The sequence below is a fragment of the Megalobrama amblycephala genome, linkage group LG20 (genome assembly GCF_018812025.1).
Source record: "Megalobrama amblycephala isolate DHTTF-2021 linkage group LG20, ASM1881202v1, whole genome shotgun sequence".
Classification (NCBI taxonomy): Eukaryota; Metazoa; Chordata; class Actinopteri; order Cypriniformes; family Xenocyprididae; genus Megalobrama; species Megalobrama amblycephala.
This window is the reverse complement of record NC_063063.1, coordinates 22,321,636-22,347,390: the sequence shown is the minus strand read 5'-3', so window position 1 is coordinate 22,347,390 and position 25,755 is coordinate 22,321,636. Positions and strand designations below refer to the sequence as shown.

Genomic DNA, 25,755 nt, shown 5'->3' with positions numbered 1-25,755 from the left:
TTTCCTCAGTAGAACACAAATGATGAATTTTAACTCCAACCGCTGCCGTCTGTCAGTGGTATAATGCAAGTCAGCGGGAACTTTGACTATAAGAGTAAATAAAAACACGACAGACAAATCCAAATTAAACCCTGCGGCTCGTGACGACGCATTGATGTCCTAAGACACGAAACGATCGGTTTGTGCGAGAAACCGAACAGTATTTTTATCATTTTTTACCTCTAAAACACCACTATGTCCAACTGCATTCAGCATCCTGTTAGTGAGGTCAAAAAACGCGTTCTGATGCCGGAAGTGATGTCTCGCCCATATACTTCAATGAGTGCGAGACATCACTTCCGTTGTCAGAGCGCGATCAGACCTCACTAACCGGATGCTGAACGAAGTTGGACATAGTGGTGTATTAGAGGTAAAAAAATTATATAAATACTGTTCGGTTTCTCACACAAACCGATCGTTTCGTGTCTTAGGACATCAATGCATCGTCACAAGCCGCAGGGTTTAATTTGGATTTGTCTATGGAAGTTTTTTCGACTCTTATTGTTCAAGTTCCCAATCACTCTTATTATTTGACTGACAGACGGCAGCGGTTGGAGTTAAAAATCATCATTTGTGTTCTACTGAAGAAACAAAGTCACTTACATCTTGGATGCGCTGGAGGTAAGCAGATAAACAAATCAAATTTTAATTTTTGGGTGAACTATCCCTTTAAATAATATTATTATATATTTTAAAGGTTTAGGTCAGCCAAACATGATACTTTTGTCATCATTTACTCGTTCCAAACCTGTATGACATTCTTTCTTTTGTGGAACACTAAAGAAGATATTTGGAAGAATGTTGACTTTGAAGAAGTGACTTTCATGTATGAACAAAAAATACTGATACATTCTTCAGAATATTGTCTTTTGTGTCTACGGAAGAAAGTCAAACACGTTTGGAAAGAAAGAGGGTGAGAAAATTACTATATAATTTTAATTTTTGAGTGAACTACTTTTCATTAATTACTCACCCTCATGTCGTTCCACACCCGTAAGACCTTCATTCATCTTCAGAACACAAATTAAGATATTTTTGATGAAATCTGGTGACTCAGTGAGGCCTGCATTGAAAGCAAGTTAATCGGGGGGTGTTGTGGGGGAGGGGGGTTGTTTGATACAAGCTCTGAACCTCTGTTTAGAAACAAAAGATTCTTAAAGCTTCAAAACTTCATGAAGCAGTGTTTTGAAATCAGCCATCACTAGATATTGTTGAATAAAGTCGTTGTTTGGTGCACAAAAAGTATTCTAGTCGCTTTATAATATTAAGGTTGAACCACTGTAGTCACATGAATTGTTTTAAATATAACTTTAGTACCTTTCTGGGCGTTTGAAAGTGTAAATTAACTTGCTTTCAATGCAGGCCTCACTAAGACATCAGATTTTATCAAACACATCTTAATTTGTGTTCTGAAGATGAACGAAGGTCTTACCTAATAGGTGAGTAACTAATAACAGAATGTTCATTTTTGTGTGAACTAATCCTTTAAGGCAGGGTTTCTCAAATCTGGCCCTTTACCTGCAGAGTTTAGCTCCAACCTTCAACAAATTATCCTGCCTTTAACTTTCTAGCAGAGATGGTATTATTATTGGGAGATATGGCTCTACCATTGGAAAAAGCGTAACGGCTAACTTGGATCACGTGTGCCTTGATAGCCAATCACATTACAGCATTGATGTCATTGAATTTTGTGCAAAAGTCAATCACTGTTTGCAGAAACCATAGAAATGACTGAGAAGTTCAGTAAACTGAATCCTACAATCCTACTGAATTTGAAGTTTATTTGGCATGGTGAAGCCTCTCCTCCATTGACATCCATTAAAAAAATAAATAAATCGGCCTCTGGTTTCCTACCCTGCATACCGCAAAGTTGCAATTTTTTTTTGCAAAACACGGAGGCTTGCCTTAAAGACACATTGCTTTCAAGTAATCCTAAAGACCTTGATTAGCTTGCTCAGATGTGTTTGGAGCAAAACTCTGCAGGAAAGTGGACCTTGAGTACCAGAGTTGAGAACCCCTGGTTTAAGGTCATGTCTGCATAGTTGACTGAGGGTGTGTGTGGCACTCATGGGACTAAGTTCATGCCCAAAGTGCACATGTAATGCCCATTACCATAGTCCTTGAGGGATCATCTCGTTTTACTGCAAGTGAAAGTTTTTTTTTTCAGACATAAAGCATATTTTGACTGCTATGGCATAACTTCGAAATGGTCTTGCCGAGGCTCTTGAGTGCTACTTCCAGGAGAGGTGAGCTGAGTCTGGGTGATTGTATAACTTCTTAAAGAAAGAAAACTGGCAGAGAAGGAGGACCGGTGAGTCCCAGAGCACCTGACATTCACAAGCCCTCTCTCTCTCCAAGAGGTAGCCTACTTTAACCACAGAAGTTATATGAAGGACACTGGATCAGTCTGTCAGGGAAGGGGAAAGCTCTTAGTCAGAGAGGAGTCTTGGGAGAATGTCTCTCGGCTCCTGACACTCCCAGACCTCCACACCCATTTTTCTCACTTTGGAACTTAATTGGACACCACCTCCTCCGGTACCTTTGAGTCATCTCATGCTGTGCGGTGGAAGTAAACGCGGCTGGCAGTGTAGGGCATTAGGACGCTTGCTTGTTTGAAGTTAACTAAGTGCAAGTGAGATTAAAACAGCACTTAATAGATCATTTTGTTTTTTTTACATGCACAACTGTGGCTTGATATTGACTCTATGTGTGATGATTCACACGTTTTTATATGCAAATATAATATTGCATAATTTTTGTCAAAGAGCACATCACACCGGCATGATATTGAACAGCTGCGTGGATAAATGAGTATTAGGTGTCAAGTGTAAATCTATTCAATAGGATTACAGAAAGAGGAATAATGGTTGAAAGTCAGGCAATAAATCAAGTCTGCTATGTGTGGCTGTGGTACAGATAGGATCAATAGTCTAGTGAATTGTCTTTGCGTTGTAAATCCAATTCTCGTATCTCATACTTTGGAACGTTTTCAAGGTTAATGTTGTTCAGTAATACATGTTATTTCAATGGTATGAGAAAGTCCCGTGTACCATGATTGAGTTACAATGGATCTTCTGTATGTGTGTGCAACCTGTAAAACTGAAATGCAGAACAATTTTAGAGCAGCATGAGTTATGGTTCCCATCTGAAGTTCATTCATTGGTCAATTAAAAACATACATATACTACACTTCAAAAGTTTGGAGCATGTGGGATTTTTGAAAATCTTTTTTTTTTTTTTGAGTACTTTATTTATAGGTATTTATGACATAGTATACAAAGAAAACCAACAAAAATTAACATAACATTCTACAATACTTCGCACTTCCCATTTCCCATTACCCATTACCCATTACCCATTACCCATTACCAATTACCCATCGCGCGGCTTAACTATAAGTACAAAGACATCTGACATTCAACACAACAGATGTGTAGCAGCACTATGCATTTACAAGGTATAAAGTACATGTAGTATAAAAGGTATAGCAATAATAAAAATAATTAAGAAAATAAATAAATAAAGAACTCAATGACCTTAAACCTGCCTCAAACTGCCCAGTTTTCCAAATTTGTGACTAACGTGAAAGGTTTTAAAACAAAAAGTAACATATCATCACCTATCATCACATAAAATCACCTCACAAACAAATATAAAGAAAAGAATAATATAAAATCTGTAGGTGCACATGTGGTCAGATGTTTAAGAGAGCCCTCCCTCTGAAAATTGCAAGTCATCAAAATATACTAAGAAAGGTGACCATGTTTCAAAAAACTTGCTTTTAGAACCTCGGACAGTAAATTAGATTTTTTTCCAGCTGGATATAATACATTACATCTTTAACCCATCTGCTATGTGTTGGGGGCTCAGGTTTTTTCCAACGAAGAAGAATTAAGCGTCTTGCCAACAGTGTGGTAAAGGCGATTATCTTATATATTCTTTCCTTAAGCACAATATTTTCAGGACTACACAGCAAAATCTCCAGAGTTAAATCAATTCTGCTCAGAGTACATATGATCCCTCTCTAAATAGTATTAAAGTAACACTGAAGCAGAGTTAAAGTTAATGAGCAATTAATAATAAGGCTGTGACTTAAGTCACTTGTAGTTCTTGTGTTTTTTCTTATTTCTTCAGTGATTCTGCTTGTTAACAGCAGGTGTTCATCACTAATGCGCAATCTCTACTTAATGAATTGCTTAATTATCTCAATAAATTTAACTCTGCTTCAGTGTTATTTCAACACTATTTAGAGAGGGACCATATGTACTCTGAGCAGAGTTGATTTAACTCTGGGGATTTTGCTGTGTAGTACCAAAGACAGCTAGCAGGGGGTCAGGGTCAATAGAGACACCATACATTTCACTAAAAGACTTAAAAATATCTTTCCAAAACCCCTCCAGTTTTGGGCATGACCAAAACATATGGGCTGTTGTGGCTGGTGAGAGTTGGCATCTGTTACATGCAATAGTAGGATAGATCCTAGCTAATTTTGAATTTGTGAAATGCAGCTTATGAAGTATTTTAAATTGGATGAGGGCATGTCTGGCACAGGATGATGATGAATGTACTTTGTCTATAATACCACTCCACTCTATATCAGTAAAGTCTCTACCAAGGTCAAGTTGCCTAGAGTTTTTAACAAAATCTGTGCTTTGTGGACCTATGGTGCTTATAAGAGAATATATGTGGGAAATTAATCCTCTGCCCTCTGGTTTTAAATCCAGCAATGAATCCATAACTGAAGGAGCAGGTAATTCAGGAAAAGACTGAAAATCTTTTTTGAAAAAAAAAAAAAAAAAAGTAACACTTTACAATAAGGTTCATTAGTTAACATGAACTAATAATGAAGTACACTTATACAGCATTTATTAATCTTTGTTAATGTTAATTTCAACATTTACTAATACATTATTAAAATCTTGTTAACATTAGTTAATGCACTGTGAACTAACATGAACAAACAATGAACAATGGTATTTTCATTAACTAACCTTAACAAAGATTACTAAATGCAGTAACAAATGTATTGCTCATGGTTAGTTCATGTTAGTAAATACATTAACTAATGTTTAACTAATGAACCTTATTGTAAAGTGTTACCAAAAAAAAAAAGTCTCTTTTGCTTACCAATGCTGCATTTATCTAATCAACAAAAACAAAAAATTTGTAATATTCTGAAATATTAGTTACACAACAAGCAAAAGTTGCTAACTACATTGAGTGAATTTACTGGGATTTTAAAAATACTGTACCTTGTAAAATATATATGTAAATATTATATATAATATTTAATTTACAACTCAATCACAGCCATATTTGTCTGGCTCAAAGGCTCTTGCAGAGACTTGAAATGGTTTATCATTTATGACTGAATTAGTTTAAAAATTGACTTTAAAACGTCCTCTCATAGTTTTGGAAAGTCTGATTGCTTATAAAATTGGTTAGTTCAAAATGAGTCACTGTAATAAATTAAACTTTCCAACAATACAAAAGGTTAAAGCAGTATAATGGGAATAGAAAAACACTTCAGCACTACTTGTTAAAAAAAGTTTGCTATTGAAAAGTTTCACTTTGGAAACAGCTGAGCTATTGGCACATTAGTAGACGAGCAAGTTGCTACTTTTAGTTCTTCCACAACACTGCCGAAATGCTTAAATTACTTTTATATTGTTATCAATCACAAGTCAAGTCAAGTCATCTTCATTTATATAGCACTTTTCACAATACATATTGTATCAAAGCAGCTTCACAGTGACAATAGGAAAATTCTTATCGAGCTAAAGTTGGTTTTTGATTGAATCACTTCCGTAGTAAAAATTGTTAATTATTACTTTAGGCGGTGCTTAAATGACACCTTTCTACTGAAAACCGAATACCTTTAATGCATTCTTGCCGTTCACATGTTTATTCTATAGGTGTGCGTGTTTGAGTGTGTATGTGCGCAGAAGCCTGGTCTTTTTAAAAAAGTGATATATGCCAAATTACTTGTCTGGTCCGCATAATACAGAAAAATTAGTTGTGTCCGCAGATCTATGTGAACCGTTATCAAATAATTTTGATAACGTTTTATCTATACATAGGGAAAGGAAGGGGAAATGGGCCTTTGCATGGGATAGTTTAGTTGAAACGTCAGGGCTGCATTATCGTCATGTCTAGATGCAGGTCCTTCATCTCATCTGGATACGGCCTGGATCTGGCAGAATTTTCATTTTTGGTTGAACTAATACAGTATAAACTATACAGTATATGAATGTATAGTTTTACATTTTACCTCAGTTATTAGCATGTTAAAGGGTTAGTTCACCCAAAAATGAAAATTCTGTCATTAAATACTCACCCTCATGTCATTCCAACCCATAAGACCTTCGTTCATCTTCAGAACAGAAATTAAAATTTTTTTGATGAAATCTGAGAGCTCCCTGACTCCTCCATAGACAGCAATTTAATTACCACTGTCAAGGCCAAGAAAGGTACTAAAGACCTCGTTAAAATAGTCCACGTGACTGCAGTAGTTCAACCTTAATTTTATGAAGCAACAAGAATACTTTTTTTTTCAACATGAACTATTTTAACAATGTCTTTAATACCTTTCTGGGCCTTGACAGTGGTAATTAAATTGCTCATAAATTGCTCTCAGATTTCATCAAAAATATCTTAATTTGTGTTCCGAAGATGAACGAAGGTTTGGAATGACACGAGGGTGAGTAATTAATGACAGAATTTTCATTTTTTTTCTTTTTCTTCAGGTTTGGTTATTTTGGTAGGTCTATTCCTTGGAATGTTTGCATATATCTCATAAAACGTCTTAGTGTCCTTAAATAATAACTTTATGGTTACTGTCTTGATTCTGCAGGCTGAAGGCTCTACCTTTCTCCAGATGGGAGCTTCTATAGAGCAGCAAATAAATGCAATGTTCAAAGTGATGGAGGAGTACAACTGGGGTAACTTTGTGGTGATCACCAGTTTGTATCCCGGCTACGAGACCTTTGTGGACTACATTCGCTCCTTCACGGACACCAGCTACTTCCTGTGGGAGCTGCAGGATGTGCTGAGCTTTGAGATGTCCGTGGGGGCCAATGACATCCGCACACGTAGACTTCTACAGCAGGTGGACTCGCAGGTATATCTAGTGTACTGTTCCCATGAGGAGGCGCAGTACTTGTTCAGGATGGCCTCTGATGTGGGGCTTCTGGGGCCTGGATACATCTGGGTCGTCCCCAGTCTGGCTGTGGGGAACCCTGAAGTGTCCCCTCCTGACAGTTTCCCAGTGGGCGTCATCAGTATTATCACAGACCGCTGGAGGAAAACACTGCGCCAGAGGGTTCGGGAAGGAGTGGCAGTCATAGTAAAAGGGGTGTACAGTTTCCACAAGTACAGAGGATTCATTCCCGAGGGTCACAGTGACTGCAATAGTCCTGCCAAAACATATGCCAACAATTCTCTCTTCAGGTAAGACTTTTTCAGATTGCTAAGTTTAGTAAAGGTATTTTTGAAAAGCACCTTTAGATTGGAAGGATTTAAAACCCATGTCTTCCCTTGTGAAAAATAAGTACACTTTAGCATATAAAGGAGAACTTATTATGTACTTTAAAAGAATATACTTGAGTGTGAACAGAATGTATTGGTTTTGGACACTTAATTGTAATAAATGAAAATGTATTATGTATTATAGTTTAAATGTATATTATTATAGTTTAAATGCAGTTAGCTGGACTTTAGGTAAGACTTGAGTACATCTTTATATGTAATTTCATAATTACTTCTCTTGAAATATGGTTGTATATAAACTTTATCATTAGAAATGTAAGTTGTCATTAACTTTGTCATGCACTTTGTACTTAATTGTGTTGAAAAAAAGTCATGAAAGTGTATTCTTTTTTTGGACCTTGTGGTCATTATTGTGGTTTATTGATCTTTATCAATATCATGTCCTAAAAAGGAAAAGGAAACATTATATCATAGACATCCCTTTGGAATATCTGGAGTTCTCTGACTGCCAGTGATGGTTTATGAAGCTGTCATATATTTAGTCCTCCCTTGGCCAGCATTGCCCTATTTTTTTGTGAAACGCGTTGATCGCATCAAATTCAACAGGAAAGTGTGGGCGACAAATTTACAAATCCTCAAAATCCTGACAATTTTAATTCTCACAGCTTAGTTGGCCGCTGGAGATTTCATCATAAAAAGCTTTCCAGACAAAACATTGCATTCTTGTTCTTTTTATTGTGGTCTTTCTCCCTTGTAATGAGACTGGGAGATTCTCCAGATTTCCTTGTTAAATCTGCCGTTCACCTGGGAGTCACCGTCCTCATTAAATAGTGTTCCAATTGCCTCTCCGAGCTTTCTGTGATCAAGCGTATCAGAGACACATGAGTGACTGGGTTCTCCATCCGGAATGTTCCCAGGCTTCGGTGCTGTTCAGGTGTCTGCCCGTTTCTCTGGGATAAAAAGAAACGTCTGTCGGAAGACAGTTTATAAATCTTTAAAGAACTGGCTTTTCAGACGTGTGACTAGTTGGGCAGTATCAAAGGATTCATCAGGCGGCAAGTTTTCCTTGGAAAAACGTTATATTAGTAGGATGGTCTGAGTTGACACGGTGCGATGGGTAGAGGAATGAATGAAAATTACATATTTGCTCACAGTCATGTTATTTCACATATCTTGATATGGTTTTCAATACATGACAAAAAATGGCAACAAACTCAAGAACCACTGTTGCATGTTGTGAACAGTGAGTTGAACTTGAGAACCGGATCATTGAATGAATTGATCTTTTCAATGAATTGATCTGATTCGTTCATGAATCAGAGTTCAACTCAGTGACTCAATGATCAGATCTCAGGAGGTGTGAGAGGGATTATATTCACCAATAATCTTTCTCAAAGGAAGATTATTGGTGAATGATCTTACATTTCCATCTGTTTGTCATGCATTGTTGAATGGACTACTTTTATGGTGTTTATTTGTGTAATTTTTCATATTTTCAGACTGGTGAACTTTGCACTGCCATTGTATGAAAAAGATCTGTGTGAAGATCAATTTTTGTTTTTTACAGACATAGTCCTTTGAAATGACATGAGGGTAAATAAATGGTAACATGATTTTCATTTTTGCAGGGACTATTGCTGTAAAATTTATTTAAAATCATATTTGTCTAATATAATGCATTCTCCTGCATAACTGAGATTGAATAGTTCTAGCTTTGTTGTTTGCAAAGGAGCTATACATCTCAGAAAAGGTGTATAAGATGGATATAGAGTGTGTATTTGAGTTCCTCTGAAGATTCTGTTGTTGATAATTGTTAGTCATGTCATGATTTTAGCCATTATGAATTATCAATGATGTCTGTATAATGCTAACTGCTGCTGCACTTTGCATCAGTAAAATTGAATGACAGTATTAAATCCTGCCTCATGTTCTGCTCCACCAGTGGCTGGTTCTATAAGTGAACAATTCGTTTAGCAAAAATGTTCTGGTCTATGAGACAAAGAGGATTAAAAGAGAGAGAATGAATACTGTAAATGTATTAGTGCCTGTACGCTCTGATTTATATTCATTTGACTCGGTGAGGAAAAAAAACTATAGGCTTGTATTTGAAATGTCCTCCTTTCTCTGCCTAATAGTCTTCTGTCTCATTTCAGAGATGAATAAAATCCAGGCAATTGTACAATCACTTAAAATTCAAATCTACTTTTTTTTTGGTTTACTAATTTAAAGCTACTCATTTGTTCTACAGGCATATGCTGAATGTGTCATGGGAGCATAAGGACCTCTCCTTCAACACTGATGGCTATCTCACTAATCCTTCCATGGTGATCATTGCTTTGGATCGAGAAAGACACTGGGACAAGGTTAGTATTATTATTAGAAGTAACAATAATAATGTTAAAACATTTCAGACTTCACCACACAAAGCTGGAAGAGTTTCCTTAAGTGTTTTATCTGTTCCTTATAGAAGTAAGTGGTTGGAAGTCATATCCGTCTGTTTCTGAAACACCTATTAGAGTAACAACACTACAGATAATATAAAGTGACTACATTGTACTGGGTGTTAGAGCATAGCGCTAGTGATGCCAAGATTATGAATTTGAATGCCAGGGAATACACAACTTGTTTTTGGGGATGCATAAATAAGATTTAATATTGTGTATTCCCTGGCAAATAAACAAGCAGAATTAGAGTACCACTTAAATATATATAGTTATAATTTTATATATTCTAATACCATATCATTCTTATTATGTACAATTTTTGCCATTTATTAGAAGATATTGCCAGCTATGTCACTGATAGGTTGGACCATTTCAATAACATTGCCTTTTTAGCTTTAATTAATCACAGATTTTCAATTTAATATAAGAAGAATCAGAAAATTCTGCCTCACAAGCTCCTCCAACGCTGGGCATTTATTACCGTCCACACTAGGTCATGATGCAATTACACTTGGCTTACGGAAACGATCCTTTCTTCCTCACATGGCCAGCCCTCCAGCACTTTGGCCTCTGTGATAGGGACATGTGTAGGCCGCCTGGCAATGTGTGAACACCACCTGACTACAAAAAGAGATTAGAGGAATAAACAGAGATCAAACTGACATCCAAATTTACATCCGGTCATCACGCCCTCCTCTAGGTGGATTAGAGGATACGGATATTAGAGGATGTGTGTTGTCATCTAAAGCTGCAATAAAAAAATAAAAAATAAAATCACTGGGTGAATGCACTCTGATTCTCAGTCTGGCTAGTAGATGACAACTAAATTGAAAGTAGGGTGTACATGTTTTTCAGGGTCTGGATTCACTAATTTTTTGTGCCACTTATATGTGGCATTTCAACAATCCAGAGGCTAAATGTGCTGCAATTTAAATGAAATATTTAAATTAGATAACTGTCATTCTTTTTTAGCTCAAACAAGCCTCCTTTCTATGTAAATTAGGCTCATTATACATTGTGCCTTATTAACAAAAATCATTGCTTTTTGCCAAGCAGAATTAGCAGTGTGCTGTTAAGAGTCATTTGTGCGAATTTAATTTAAAAGAGATGTTTGAGTACATTTTCTATTGATCATGACAGCAGTAATTCATCAAATGACGATACAAATGATGGAGAAAACCATTATAATTGGGCATATATCCAACCACACTGTGTCGACGTGCACTTTTGTGCATTTAAATAGTTGAATCGGGTGTCTGGATCACACCGGTGGAGCAATACTGTGCAGTTCCAGCATAGTATGCTTGCTTTTGCGAGTCTGCTCTATTTAGCGTGACATGCAAATAGTGTTTTTGCAGGTGCGTTTGCTGATTTGCATAAATCCTTTAGTAAATTAAGCACTGAAACAATGCAGACAGTGTGTGCAAATAAACTGTGCAATTAGTGGGAGTAATTCGTACTCTTTATAACAAGTACATGACAAGTAGATTTTACTTGTGAAGGAGCTGCAAAGAGCTTGGGTTATTTTTGAAAAGTTTGATCGATTTCTTTTCTTTTAAATTCAGTCTTTAGATTTAACTCCTGCCTCTGGCCTTCATGGCTCACCTGACCCCCCTCTGTGTGACATAACAGTTTATCTATATCTGGTCACCTTGCTCTGTAGCCCCTCTCACGCTCCCATTGACACTCTCTGCACCACCTCACTTTCCCATGCTGTGCACACCCTGCTCATGTTGTGTGCTGAAGTCATTAGCGAGATGAATCATTGCTTCTTTTCTTTTTCTTTTTTTTTTTAAAGTACAGGCATACTGACAGCACAGAGACTGTTTTTCTCTGCTGGTACCATGATAGTATCTACAAGACAGACAAAGCCCAAATGACGCAGATCATCTGAGAAAAACACGTCCTTGTGCATCTGTGCTATTAGTGCGTGATTTTGAAGGAAAGTAAGGAAATTGGTTTTGCTTCAGGACCCAGATATTTTGCATTAGATATAAAGTGGCGACCTGAAGCAGTGTGAAACTTATTTATTGTCCAAAAGTAAACAAAAACAACGGCATCTTCTGAGAAATCTGCCTAATTTGGCTTCTGTCAAATTTGTCGAGTTTGATAGAACACTCTGCCTTTGACTTCAACAAATGCAAAGTTCGGTCATGAAACTTATATATATATATAACATATATACAGTACAGTCCAAAAGTTTGGAACCACTAAGATTTTTAATGTTTTTAAAAGAAGTTTCGTCTGCTCACCAAGGCTACATTTATTTAATTAAAAATACAGTAAAAAACAGTAATATTGTGAAATATTATTACAATTTAAAATAACTGTGTACTATTTAAATATATTTGACAAAGTAATTTATTCCTGTGATGCAAAGCTGAATTTTCAGCATCGTTACTCCAGTCTTCAGTGTCACATGATCCTTCAGAAATCATTCTAATATGCTGATCTGCTGCTCAATAAACATTTATGATTATTTTCAATGTTGAAAACAGTTGTGTACTTTTTTTTTCAGGATTCCTTGATGAATAGAAAGTTCAAAAGAACAGCATTTATCTGAAATACAAAGCTTCTGTAGCATTATACACTACCGTTCAAAAGTTTGGGGTCAGTAAGAATTTTTATTTTTATTTTTTTGAAAAGAAATTAAAGAAATGAATACTTTTATTCAGCAAGGATGCATTAAATCAATCAAAAGTGGCAGTAAAGACATTTATAATGTTACAAAAGATTAGATTTCAGATAAACACTGTTCTTTTGAACTTTCTATTCATCAAATAATCCTGAAAAAAAAATTGTACACAAATATTTTGCACAATTGTACACATTAAATGTTTCTTGAGCAGCAGATCAGCATATTAGAATGATTTCTGAAGGATCATGTGACACTGAAGACTGGAGTAATCACAGGAATAAATTACTTTGTGAAATATATTCAAATAGAAAACAGTTATTTTAAATTGTAATAATATTTCACAATATTACTGTTTTTTACTGTATTTTTAATTAAATAAGTGTAGCCTTGGTGAGCAGACGAAACTTCTTTTAAAAACATTAAAAATCGTAGTGGTTCCAAACTTTTGGACTGTACTGTATATGTTACTTTTTCAAATAAGTAACGCAAGGTACTTTTTCAAATTTATTGACTGACCGCTCTCCTGTCCCCATGTTGAGAAAAATAAAGTTCAGAGGGTGTTGTGTGTGCTGTGTGTAAACGACGGTTATTGTATTTCTAGACTAAATGTGAACATGCATACTCATCTCGCTTGCACGAAAACATTCAGTATTCCTCAAAATGAATAATAACAGTGAAATGCAATCACAGAATTTTATGCAAACCTGTAATAACTAACTATATTAAACAACATGTTCCCCAACGAATACGCCTATATAGGTCGTTTGTCACTTCCCTGAAATATGACCCATAGGAGCGTTTGCTAAAGTTGCGCCCCTATAGACAACAGGACACTTTCATTTTAATGCATTGTTCCCTTTTATCTGCATAATATTTTGGGTTTCGCGTAGCTCAATTGGCAGAGCATTGCAATATCAATATGCGATCGTGGGTTCGATCCCAGGGAATGCATGTGCTCATAAAGTGTATATGCACTATAAATCTCTAAGGGTAGGTTTAGGGGTGAGGTAAGTATAGTCGACACGACACTGAAATTATTTTTATGCCCGCTAGAGGGCGCATGACTTTAAAACGTAAATATAGGTCATAATAAGGTGCTTGAAAAACAACCTATAGGGTTTTTTTTTCTGATATTAAAGCTGCTTTTTGGCCCTCTAGCGGTTAATAAGCAGAACTGCACGCGTCTTGCGGAAGAACATTGTAGCCGGAGCTACTTTTCTCTGTGTATGTCTATGGCGAGTCACGCAGTTACTGTGATACTCTGCGGCAAGTCCTACCAGTCTGGTCTGAAATAGTCCGAATATAAACACTTATTATAAGTGTACCATAATGATTCAGGATAAGACAAAAACACGGTTTGGAAAATGGATTCATGTTGTACATTCTCATTATATAATTTCTGTAAATTTTGAACACAAAAAAAGTTGCGGACTGCAGCTTTAAATTACACATATATACTTTATGTATTTAATCTCACTTTATTAACCATTGTCTTTGCTGCTGACCTTCAATGATCTAATTAAATCATACTAATAAGCAAAAATTACTTTAGATTATATTTAGAAATAAGAGTGTCGAATATCATTCTCTGGTATCCTATTCTTTAATTCGGAATGGCAGCACAGCTGAAAGGTTTGTTTGAGCTGCATCCTCTACTGTACAGGCGCAAATATGCATTTCCTTCAGACTGAGGCTTATTCATTTCACTTTTGGTGTGAAATGACCTTAACATTTGCCAAAAATAGAACTTTTTTGTTGTTATTAAAAAAATAAACAACCAAGACCAGCCCAGGTGAGAAAAAGTAACGCAAAAGAAACCTAACACATTACTTTTCATAAAAAGTAACTAAGAAACACAATATTGTAATGCATTACTTTTAAAAGTAACTTTCCACAACACTGATAATCACATTATCTCCATAGGGCAAAGCTGATTGGTTCCAGCTGTATCAGTAGCCAATGAGCTTGCTGCTCAACCTTCAAATACTGGTCAGCATTTTGTGTAGCAGTTGCAGCGTGCTTTCAGAAACCCTCCACCTTCCCCAGCTCCACCTGTATAGATCTGCTACGGGTGATGCTATTTTGTACAGCAGCACGATGTCATTAGCAATTACCATTACCATACCAAACACTCAGAGAGTTGTCATGGCAGAACTAAGAAAATGGCAGGTATTTAATGGTGTTTTCTTCTCGTTTAAAGGTAATGAGGTAAATTTACTGTCTTACTGAGCTTTTTATATTTGCATTTAAAGTTTTTTTTTTTTTTTTCCTCTGCTGTCCACAACCCTTTCAGAACAGACATGCAACCCATTTTTGGTTGTAAACTGCAATAATCAAAATGCAGTTGTAGTTGAAGTACATGATGACTTGGTTTAGTGTTTGGACAGACATTGGCTTTTGAAAAACTCTGCTGAAGAATCCCAGATATGCTAGGCTGTAAAACGAAATAGGCTATTCCAAATAACACATATATATACTCCGACCGAAATCTGGTTTGCGCCTCAGAACGAGAATAGAATACCCTGTTATTACAGCCATTATAGTCTGCTGAATTACTATACCTCTCCTTTTCACTACACAGCCTATTTCAGTTGCTGGTCTGAAAGTGCTCACTAAAACAGGTATAGACAGAAATAACTGCTGGGCTTTGTCTGGAATCATTCTTTACACATAAAGAACAGTTTCCAAGACACAGCCCTCATTTAATGTGCAAATAAAATGTTCTTTAGTGCTCTTGTCGTCATTGCTAATGATCAGATGTGATGTGCCACCAGGCTGTCATGTTATCCACACCTGGAGTCTGGAGATTGAATCTATTTGTTCTGCTGAAGTTTATGAATGATTCTTCAATAAATCCCTGTTGCCGAGGCTTATCACGCTCACTTCCCCTCACAGCTAATACCATAACCAAACATGGATTACAATTCCCAAGCTGAAAAGCCTTAGATGCATTTGGGGAAAGGCTGTCAAACAGCTGCTGCACAATTAGTGGCAACACTTTCCTGTCTTTTGCCTTAAAAGGATATGCAACACTGCATCCTTATTTAGCTCTTTTACATTTTTCTTAAAAAATGGCTGTTTGCTTGAAATCTGTAGGGGTCACACATTCAAGAAGCAGTCAGGTAATAACAACCCTGGCTAATGGACTGCAGCTTTTAGATGGAAGAGTGAATGTTCTTCTCTCATGTAACTTTAAAACAGGGTCACAGAGATGGACAGCAGGTTCGTACTTCGCCCCTCTTGGTATTTAGGTGTGACGCATGGATTCTTGGGGAATTTTAGCAAAGGCGGCCCTGAGACCGACTCTCCATAGTCTCTTTTAAGCTGAGCTGGACCAGTGGGCTGAGCTCTCTCTGGATAATAGGGCTTTTCCACAGTCTACAAACAGCTCTGTAAAGATTCCCCATGAGCCTCTGAGCCCTGGGAGATTTACGGCTTTGTGCAACACCTTCATTACTGGAGTAGTATAAATTCTAACCATTATTACAAATTCATTTCAAGTTCAGAGGAAAAACCTAAAAAAAAATAAGAGCAATAAAGGAGAATAACATAAGAAAGCTGTGGGATATTTGATTATACATCACACTGATGGTGCGACAAACGAATAATGCATTGTATTGAACAGCGGATGATAAATACAACATACCCCTGACTCTCCTGTCATTTGTTTGAATGTTTGCGTGTGTGGCTTTGCCAATCCAAAGATCCCTACAAGGATAAAATAAAACCTGAAATTAACAACATTGTCTTAAACCTATAAAGCCTTCTGTATAATATTTGATACGCAAAGGCCTCTAAATTACTACATGCCTTCTTTCATCTGATTGATAGTTTATACTTTTTTAACAAGTAAAGGGGCTCTTAATATAATTCTAAAAACTTCCACCTTCAGGTCGCAGTAAATGTGTCTTTTCGCTCTGAAATTCTCTATTGTTAGTAATATTTCAAGATGAACACTTACTGGACTGAAGCAACTTAGGTTTACTTGATTTCCAGCAATCATTTAAAAAAAAAAATCATGTTAAAATGTGAGTATCAAATATGATTCATCAAGCTTTTGAGGAGCTTTTATCTCTCAGTCATCATTGTATTGAATTACATTATATGTTTTGCCCCCCGCAGTAAAAACGGCAAAGCTTTGATCTGAAACTAAGCGTTTAAATATCTTATAAAGACATATTGTTGGGAGATAGATTGATAGCTGATATTTATATGCATTTTATGCAAGTTGTCTGCTATAATGTTATAAAATCTGATTGATTTGCACAAGCTATCAGAATTTCATCTTATGTTTTGGCCATATAAATATCAGCAACTGCAATATTTTTGCTCAGTTTGGGCCTCTGAATAAAATTGAGGTGTTTTTATTTTTCCCCTCCTCGAGTATGAGCTCTTTATTCTCCTATATCATACTATGAGCCAAAAAAAAATGCATAACATTTTCTAAAAACATTTTCTATTCTTAATTTTCTGACAATTATTTAAAGGGTTAGTTCACCCAAAAATGAAAATTCTGTCATTTATTACTCACCCTCGTGCCGTTTTACAACCGTGAGACCTTCGTTGATCTTCGGAACACAAACTAAGATATTTTAGTTGAAATCCGATGACTCCGTGAGGCCTCCACAGCCTGCAATGACATTTCCTCTCTCAAGATCAATTAATGTACTAAAAACATATTTAAATCAGTTCATGTGAGTACAGTGGTTCAATATTAATATTATAAAGCGACGAGAATATTTTTGGTGCGCCAAAAGAACAAAATAATGACTTATTTAGTGATGGCCGATTTCAAAACACTGCTTCAGGAAGCTTCGGAGCGTTATGAATCTTTTGTGTCGAATCATGATTCGGATCGCGTGTCAAACTGCTGAAATCACGTGACTTTGGCGCTCCGAACTGCGGATTCGACACGCTGATTCATTATGCTCCGATGCTTCATGAAGCAGTGTTTTGAAATCGGCCATCACTATAGAAGTCGTTATTTTGTTTTTTTTGGCGCACCAAAAATATTCTCGTCGCTTTATAATATTAATATTGAACCACTGTACTCACATGAACTGATTTAAATATGTTTTAGTACATTAATGGATCTTGAGAGAGGAAACGTCATTGCTCCCTATGCAGGCCTCACGGAGCCATCGGATTTCAACAAAAATATCTCAATTTGCGTTCCGAAGATTAACGAAGGTCTTACGGGTGTGGAACGGCATGAGCCTCAGTAATAAATGACAGAATTTTCATTTTTGGGTGAACTAACCCTTTAATGTAAGGTTTTAAGGTTAATGAAAAATGCAAAAGGATTTATAGGATAGCAAGGATTTAGGGATAGCTTCAGGATTAAGGCATAGAAAATATTTCATTAGTATAAAAATCAGTAAAAACAAACAAAAAAAAAACAAAAAACAAAAAACAAAAAAAACAGTACAAGTCAATGAAAAAATGTCTGTGTGTGTGTATTAACCTTTGCTTTGTTTGCTATTTCTAAGGTTTAATCCACATTTAAACCTCTTCTGAAACCCTCCACAGGTAGGAAACTTCGAGGGAGGGATTTTGCAGATGCGCTACCCTGTATGGCCCCGTTATGGCAGCTTTCTGGAGCCCGTGTCAGACAACCGCCACCTGACCGTGGCCACGCTGGAGGAGAGGCCTTTTGTCATCGTGGAGAGTGTTGATCCTGCCACGGGCACCTGTGTTCGCAATACTGTGCCGTGTCGTCGGCAGTCCAACCGGACTGAAAGGTACACCTGTGAATGTGACTTCAAAAGGCTGTCGTTTATGAAGATATTCATCAAATGGGTTTGTTTATGAGACCAATAACTAGAAAATTTCATAAAGAGCACAGTCTCCGCATTACATCATCCTCTCTCTGCTGCACATGCAAACGTACTATTTGGTTACATTGATCTTTAAAATGAATCGTCTCTTATTAAGGGGAGCAATAAAGAGTGTCCACTGGATGGATTGTACCTAGTACAGGGATAATAGGTACCCATTAATAATTATAAAATAAGCAGCAGCAACCTTTTCACTTTCTAGAATGAGTCACCATACAAACACAAACAAGAAACCGAGAAAGAGTTTTACTAAACTTTAGGTGGAGATGTTTAACATTTAATATTAAGACAATCTCTACCACATTCTGCCTAGAGTATGTACCACTGTTTTGTATAATATTTGCCAGCTTTTTCTGATATTAGAATGCAAAGCTGAAAAAAAAAAAAAAACAGACGGCTAATTAAAAAGGAAAGTCTAATAAACTCTGCGCAAAACTGGCAAACATCCCCATTTAGCAATATGCCATGAGAGTCACTTAGCATATGCAACTAGTTACAGTACAGCAAGCCTATTACACACTTATTAGGATGTTGCATCTGTGAGCTTGTAGAGAGTTCAAAATGCAGCTAATTACAGTACCTTATTAGAGTACGCTAATATTTAAAGGGGTCGTTCACCCTCATAAAAAAAGAAAAGAAAAAAATGGTTATTTGTATGACTTCTGTGCAAGAATCTTCATGCTAATCTCATGCACCACAGCTATTACACTTCAAAAATGAAAACATGTTAAATTGAGAAATAATATGATTGGATCATTGAGTCAGTAAGTTCAGAGGAATGATTTACCGATCTGGTTCTCGAGTGCAACTCTTTGACTTAATGAACTGGTCGTAGCAGTTCTCAAGTTAACAGCTCACTGGAGGTGAAGATTATTAGAGAATACCAAAATAAATTTAGGTCTGTTCCTTAGAAGGCTATCATATGAGATCTGAAGACTTGAACTGCACTGTAAAAAAATATTTTCATGATTTGTTATTATAACATTTTTTTTTTTTTGTTAAATCAACTTAGATAATTAATGTAGTTCAGATAACATAATATTTTGAGTTTCTGTTGATTAAACCAATCGCCTTCATTGTATCAACTCAAATTTTTAATTTCAATGAACTGAAATTTGAATGATTCGAAACAAATGATTCGTTAAGCTTCATGAAGCAGTGTTTTGAAAGCACCCATCACTAGATATTGTGGAATAAAGTCGTTATTTTGTCATTTTTGGTGCACAAAAGGTATTCTCGTCACTTTATGATATTAAAGTTGAACCACTGTAGTCACATGAACTGTTTTAAATATGTTTTAGTAGCTTTATGGGCATTGAAAAAGGGAGTGTTATTCATGGCGATGCAGGCCTCACTGAGCCTCACTTTGATTTTATCAAAAATATCTTAATTTGTGAAGATGAACGAAGGTCTTACGGGTATGGAATGACATGAGGGTGAGTAATAAATGACATCATTTTCATTTTTGGGTGAACTAACCCTTTAAGGCAACCAGGTAACTTACTTTTTCAAGTTAAACCAACAATTCTTTTACAGTGTGGCTTCTTTAGTGTGTTTTTTTTTATATTTTGTAGCAAGGTTAGAACCATTGTTGTATGGAAAAAGTGTAATGGCTCTTCAAATGTTTTCAAACAACAAAAAAAAAAAAAATCCATATGGGTTTAGATATGTTCCCAGATTTTTGAAGACCCAGTCCTGCCATAAGATAGAAAATGATTGAAATAAGACGAAAGTACTAAAATTAAAAGGTCATTTGAGTGATTTGTCATAGACCCATGAATGCAAGAATATCACTGATACTGTTAAGGATTTTGTGTAGAAATAATGTAATACATAAATAATATATATATTTATATATGATCCAACATACATTTTGTAACAAGTTGAGACTGGCTTAGTCACATGTGTTGGCCATAATTAAAACTGATCGAGTCTTGTTTAGTAGCTATGTACTCTACCTCTTTTATGAAAACATCACCTTATAGCAAAAGACTGTTAAAAAGACTTATTTAATAGGATTTTTTTGTCTTTCTAAAAATGAAAATGAGACACAATTTAAGCACCTTGGAGGCTCCCAAACTGGACTACTACATTTTAGTGCTCCCGTTAAATGCCATCAAGTCTTCATTTACCAGAGGGCTTAATGATTTAAACAGAAGCTCATTGGATTGAAGACCCCAAACCTATTATTAGGAATTGTTTTGCTCATTCCAGCAATTAATCCCTCAACCCTCCTTGCCCTAGGCATAAACTTGCAATTTAAAATCTGTGACTCCTTGATCACAGTAATTTGCTTCCCTCTGTAGTTGGAATTCCTAGACGTGAACAGTAAAATAGTGTAATTCCAAAAGTTTTGTCTTTGATTCCCTCAGGTAAATGAAAGCAGGTTCAGTGAATTGTGTAGCTCTGGAGGTAACACATGCTGAGTGAGGAGTGTGTCATACCCAAAGAGAGAGAGAGAGAGATGACAGGCTCATTATGGCTCCATGCTGAGGGGAGAGAGTGTAAATAAATCATAAAGCAGAGTAATCACCCCTTGGGGAGCGTGTGATGGCTGAAGGGGAAACAATGATCAATAACCGTAATGGTGACGTTCTGCTCTGGGCCCATCACACACCTTCATGCTAATTGGCACCCATGTTCAGAAAGTTCTGGAAAGTGTGACAACTGCTTTTAATTGGGCCTGCAGGTAACAATGGGCATTTCATGTTTGAGTGAATTTATGGATTTATTATACAATGATTCCAAATTCTTGTCTACACAAGTGTTTTACATATGTTAATTAGTCATTCATACACATTTTAAAACCATTATTTAGGATTTGGCATTAAGTAAGTGTATACCAAATTATGGTTGGAAAGACTGGGGTTTGTTGTCACAAACACTTTATGAGGTTTTGAGTCAAAAGTCCAATTACACAAACATGTTTCCTCCAGCACCCGCTTTGTAAATTGGTTTCAAACAGTTAAATAATTTTTGAGAATTCTCTCCGTAAACTTCTTTAAACCCTCCTTAAAAAATGTAGACATAGTTTTGTCATAATATATCACTTCCATACATTAAAGGATTAGTCCACTTTTAAATACACTTTTCCTGATAAATTTACTCACCCCCATGTCATCCAAGATGTTCATGTCTTTCTTTCGTCAGTCGAAAAGAAATGAAGGTTTTTGAGGAAAACATTCCAGGATTATTCTCCTTACAGTGGATTTCAATGGCTACCAACAGAGTGAAGGTCAAAATTACAGTTTCAGTGCAGCTTCAAAGGGCTTTAAACAATACCAGATGATCTTATCTAGTGAACTGATCGGTCATTTTCGGAGATTCGAAAAAAATACAACCGTTTATACTTTATAGCATAAACGGTTTTATTTTTTTCGAAAAAAATTTTTTTCGATTCACTAGATAAGACCCTTATTACTCATCTGGTATCGTTTAAAGCCCTTTGAAGCTGCACTGAAACTGTAATTTTGACCTTCAATCTGTTGGTAGCCATTGAAATCCACTGTAAGGAGAAAAATCCTGGAATGTTTTCCTCAAAAACCTTCATTTCTTTTCGACTGACGAAAGAAAGACATGAACATCTTGGATGACATGGGGATGAGTAAATTTATCAGGAAAAGTGTATTTAAAAGTGGACTAATCCTTTAAGGCATGATTCAGCTATTTAATATTGTCCCAAATGTTTAATTGTTTTACATAGAATTAATCTGGTGGCAAAATCAATAGTTTAATTTTTGTTATTTCATGAACTACATAATTGTTTTAATATTTAAAAATAAACTGTAAATATAATTGATTCTATTCTATATTTATTCTAATTTATACATTTAAATATAGGATAATATACATATATAGTATACTACTGTTAAAAAGTTTGAGGTCAGTATAAGAAATTAATACTTTTGTTCAAGGACACATTAAATTGATCAAAAGTAAAAACTTTTATATTGTGTCAAAATCAATTTTGTTCTTTTGAACTTTATATTCATCACTGAATTCAGAATTCATTTCCACAAAAATATTAAACAGCATGATAATAAGAATTGATAATAAGAATAACACCAAATCAGCATATTGAATGATGATCATGTGACATTGAGAGTAATGGCTGCTGAAAATTCAGCTTTGCCATCACAGGAATAAATCACATTTAAAAATATATTAAAATAGAAAACAATTACTTTAAATTGCAATACTATTTAATTTTTTTCTGTATTTTTTGGGGAAAAAAACAGGTCAGCATAAGAGACTTATTTCAAAAACATTAAAAAATCTTACAGAACCCAAACATATAGTATGATCCCCTATGATATACACTTTCTAAATGTCAGCAGCACTAGAGAATCCACTGCGGTCACTGGCATTTATGATGCCATGCATATCAAGGTCAGCAGACTGTGGCACTAATGCGGTGCTGTATTTGGATATGAAATGCATTAGTCTACCACAACCAGATCGATGTGCTACACCCATTTCTGCAATAGATAGGTCAAGCCACTGTACATCTCTCATTCAGCTGTTTCACAATAACTGACTGTACGCCAATGATAACAAAGATCCATACGACTCAATGTACTGTAATTAACTTTGTTTAAAGGAGAAATAATTGATTGGCACTCCCTAGACAGCAAGTGTATCTGTGTCCATTATACCAGGAAACTGATACACTTTGTCCGTCTGTCCCTTGTGCTGTGTGTGTGTGTGTTTGACTGATTAAACATCTCATCATCAATACACAGCCCACTTAACCCAAACCGCCAGCACCGTTTCCAGGTGGTGAGACAGGCTAGAAAAGAGACATGCTTGTTTATGTTATGTCCAGATCGCTTGCAGAGGTAGACTCTCATCCTTCCAAACACTTCATTTGTCTTTCTTTGTTATGGTTGCTGCCAGTGCCGCACACCCTACATTGCCGGCCCTCCGCCCCAAGTCCACTCCCCGTACAGCTCATTACGCAGGAGGTCTGGGGGAGGTTAGAGGTGATGTATCATTATTGCTCTCAGAGTTTCTCTGCTCAGTGCCTCCAGCATCTAATGGTTAATGGAGGCCATCGGCTTTTTCCAAACATTTTATTGTGAATGCTCACAACCAAGCAGTGCGTGTCGGTAGATTCAGGGTTTTTAAATCGCAGCAGTTTGCTGAAGAGAGCAGTGTTTATTTTGCTTTTAGAGTCTGTGTTTATCTTCTTATATGTGGTTATTGATATGAGTAAACATTATTATATAGGCTATTCGTTGTTCTTTTCAGGTTAATAAGAAAGAAAAGCCCTCAGACGTACTATACAGTAGTGACCAAAAGTGATGTTCAGCCTAGGAAAATTTGTATTCGGATATTATTAAAAATGTTAAAAGCGACACGTGCAAAAACAAGAGAGAACCAATGAAGTATTAATAACTGATTATGTTGTGGTCAATGTATGTTTTTTCCAGTGAGCTTTTAGTTTGTCTATGCGTTTTTTTTTTGTTTTTGTTTTTTTGCATATAGTAAAATGAAACCCATAGCTGTAGCTGTATAGTAAAATGAAACCCTTTTTTCCAAATAATTTTGTCAGATTAATACCTTAACCAAGCTTAGTGTTTTGTTCCCATTCAGTCAGTCACGTTCGACGTAACATCTCCATTCCTTCCTTCAGGGAACGGTTACCGTGATTTTGCCAAGTAAGACATGTTCCTGGATCAACATATATTTTGGAACAACATTCCTATCCAAAAATTTAGTCTTAACCCTATTCCTACCCCTAAACCTAATCCTACCCATAACTTATCCCTAAAATCAGAGGGGAAAGATAGGTGAATAACATTGATGTAGAAGCACCTAACCCCGGTTGTAAGCCTAAACTTGACATAAACGGTAAACTTGTCCCTTAAATCTGATTCGTTGATTGGAATGTTGTTCCAGGATCAACAAAGATGTTGTACTTGGTGAAATCACATTCACCTTCAGGGAACAGGGGGTTTCAATAGTAACCTAGATGTTCTTCCCTCATATTTGAAATAATTTCCTCTTATTTTGATAGTTTAATCAAACTTGTAGGGTCATTTAGCCACTTTTAGCCACTAATGTAGATGCCATTTTACCTAGACCATACGAAGTCTTCTTCTTCATAATCATTTATGGCAACACAGATCATTTCTTCTCTCCATATTCAAGTCTATATTATTCCAGTTATAATTAATTAGTATATCAGATGTGTGTCACACCATATGTTTTGCCCTGGAACCATGTGCTTTGATCCTCTTCACCAAATGTTCAATGGGAGCATGTAAATCTTAATCTTTTTAACTATGGTTCCTAAATGGGTTAAATGAAATTTAGTTACCCTACATAAAGTTCTGCCATTATTTAAAACCTGTATGATTTTCTTCTGCAGATATTCTGTTTTCCATGTATTTACAATAAACAGACTGAAAGCATTCAAGCTTCAAATAGGACACAAAAGCACCCTAGTTGTAACATAAAAGTGGTCCATATGACATATGATGATCCATTTTTGACACAAATTCTCACATAAAGCTATCATTTGACTTCAGGATGCTTGAAATGTAGCATACAAGTTGCTATTACTTGTTAAACTAAATGTTTCATATATTTTTTTTATGTGCAGTGTAACCGGTCACAATGAGCCTTACACCAAACTCTGCTGCAAAGGCTTCTGCATAGACATCCTAAAGAAGCTCTCACGCACCATCAAGTTTTCATATGACCTTTATCTGGTAACCAATGGGAAACATGGCAAGATGGTCCGTGGCGTCTGGAATGGGATGATTGGAGAGGTATGAAATGGCACATTTTCTGTCTCTCTCTCTCTTTCTCACATAAACGCACTCACACTTCAAACATGTCAACAGTTCAGAGCTCATGGGAAAAGAGCTAAATTAACATCTGAGAATATAAAAATAAAACAGCTTACAGCGTGATACAAAAAAATAAATCAGCTTCCTATGACAGTGTCAACGCGTTTTTTCCTAACATTACTCACACCCTATTTTCTTTCTGTATTTAACATATCTCCATAAACCTCCAAATATTGCAGCTAAAGTTGTTAAGAGCATTCATGGAGCATAACTGGCTTTAAAAGCGACACATTCCATCCTGTGACCTCCTGCTGCGTGTAGTGTCACTTAATCCGGTGGTTTAGTGTCTTCCACAGCTGCTGATCACTTCATCGGTTTTCATCACCTGCATCTGCTCACACGCTGATGAGTTTAAAGATAGCAAACCCTCGCTCCACATACAAGGCTTAAATGCTTTTCTCACATTGTGAGGGAAATAGATCATTAAATGAGATAAATAATTATTATATAAT

General features: G+C 36.1%; 1 protein-coding gene across 1 annotated transcript in view; it reads left to right on the top strand.

The window, feature by feature from the left end:
- Nucleotides 1-25,755, top strand: part of grin2cb (glutamate receptor, ionotropic, N-methyl D-aspartate 2Cb) — a 64,155-nt gene that overhangs the window by 29,142 nt on the left and 9,258 nt on the right. Inside the window, 4 exon segments of the mRNA XM_048170860.1 lie at nt 6,893-7,488; nt 9,776-9,890; nt 18,139-18,350; nt 25,054-25,222. Of these exon segments, the coding sequence (XP_048026817.1) occupies nt 6,893-7,488; nt 9,776-9,890; nt 18,139-18,350; nt 25,054-25,222 (1,092 nt within the window).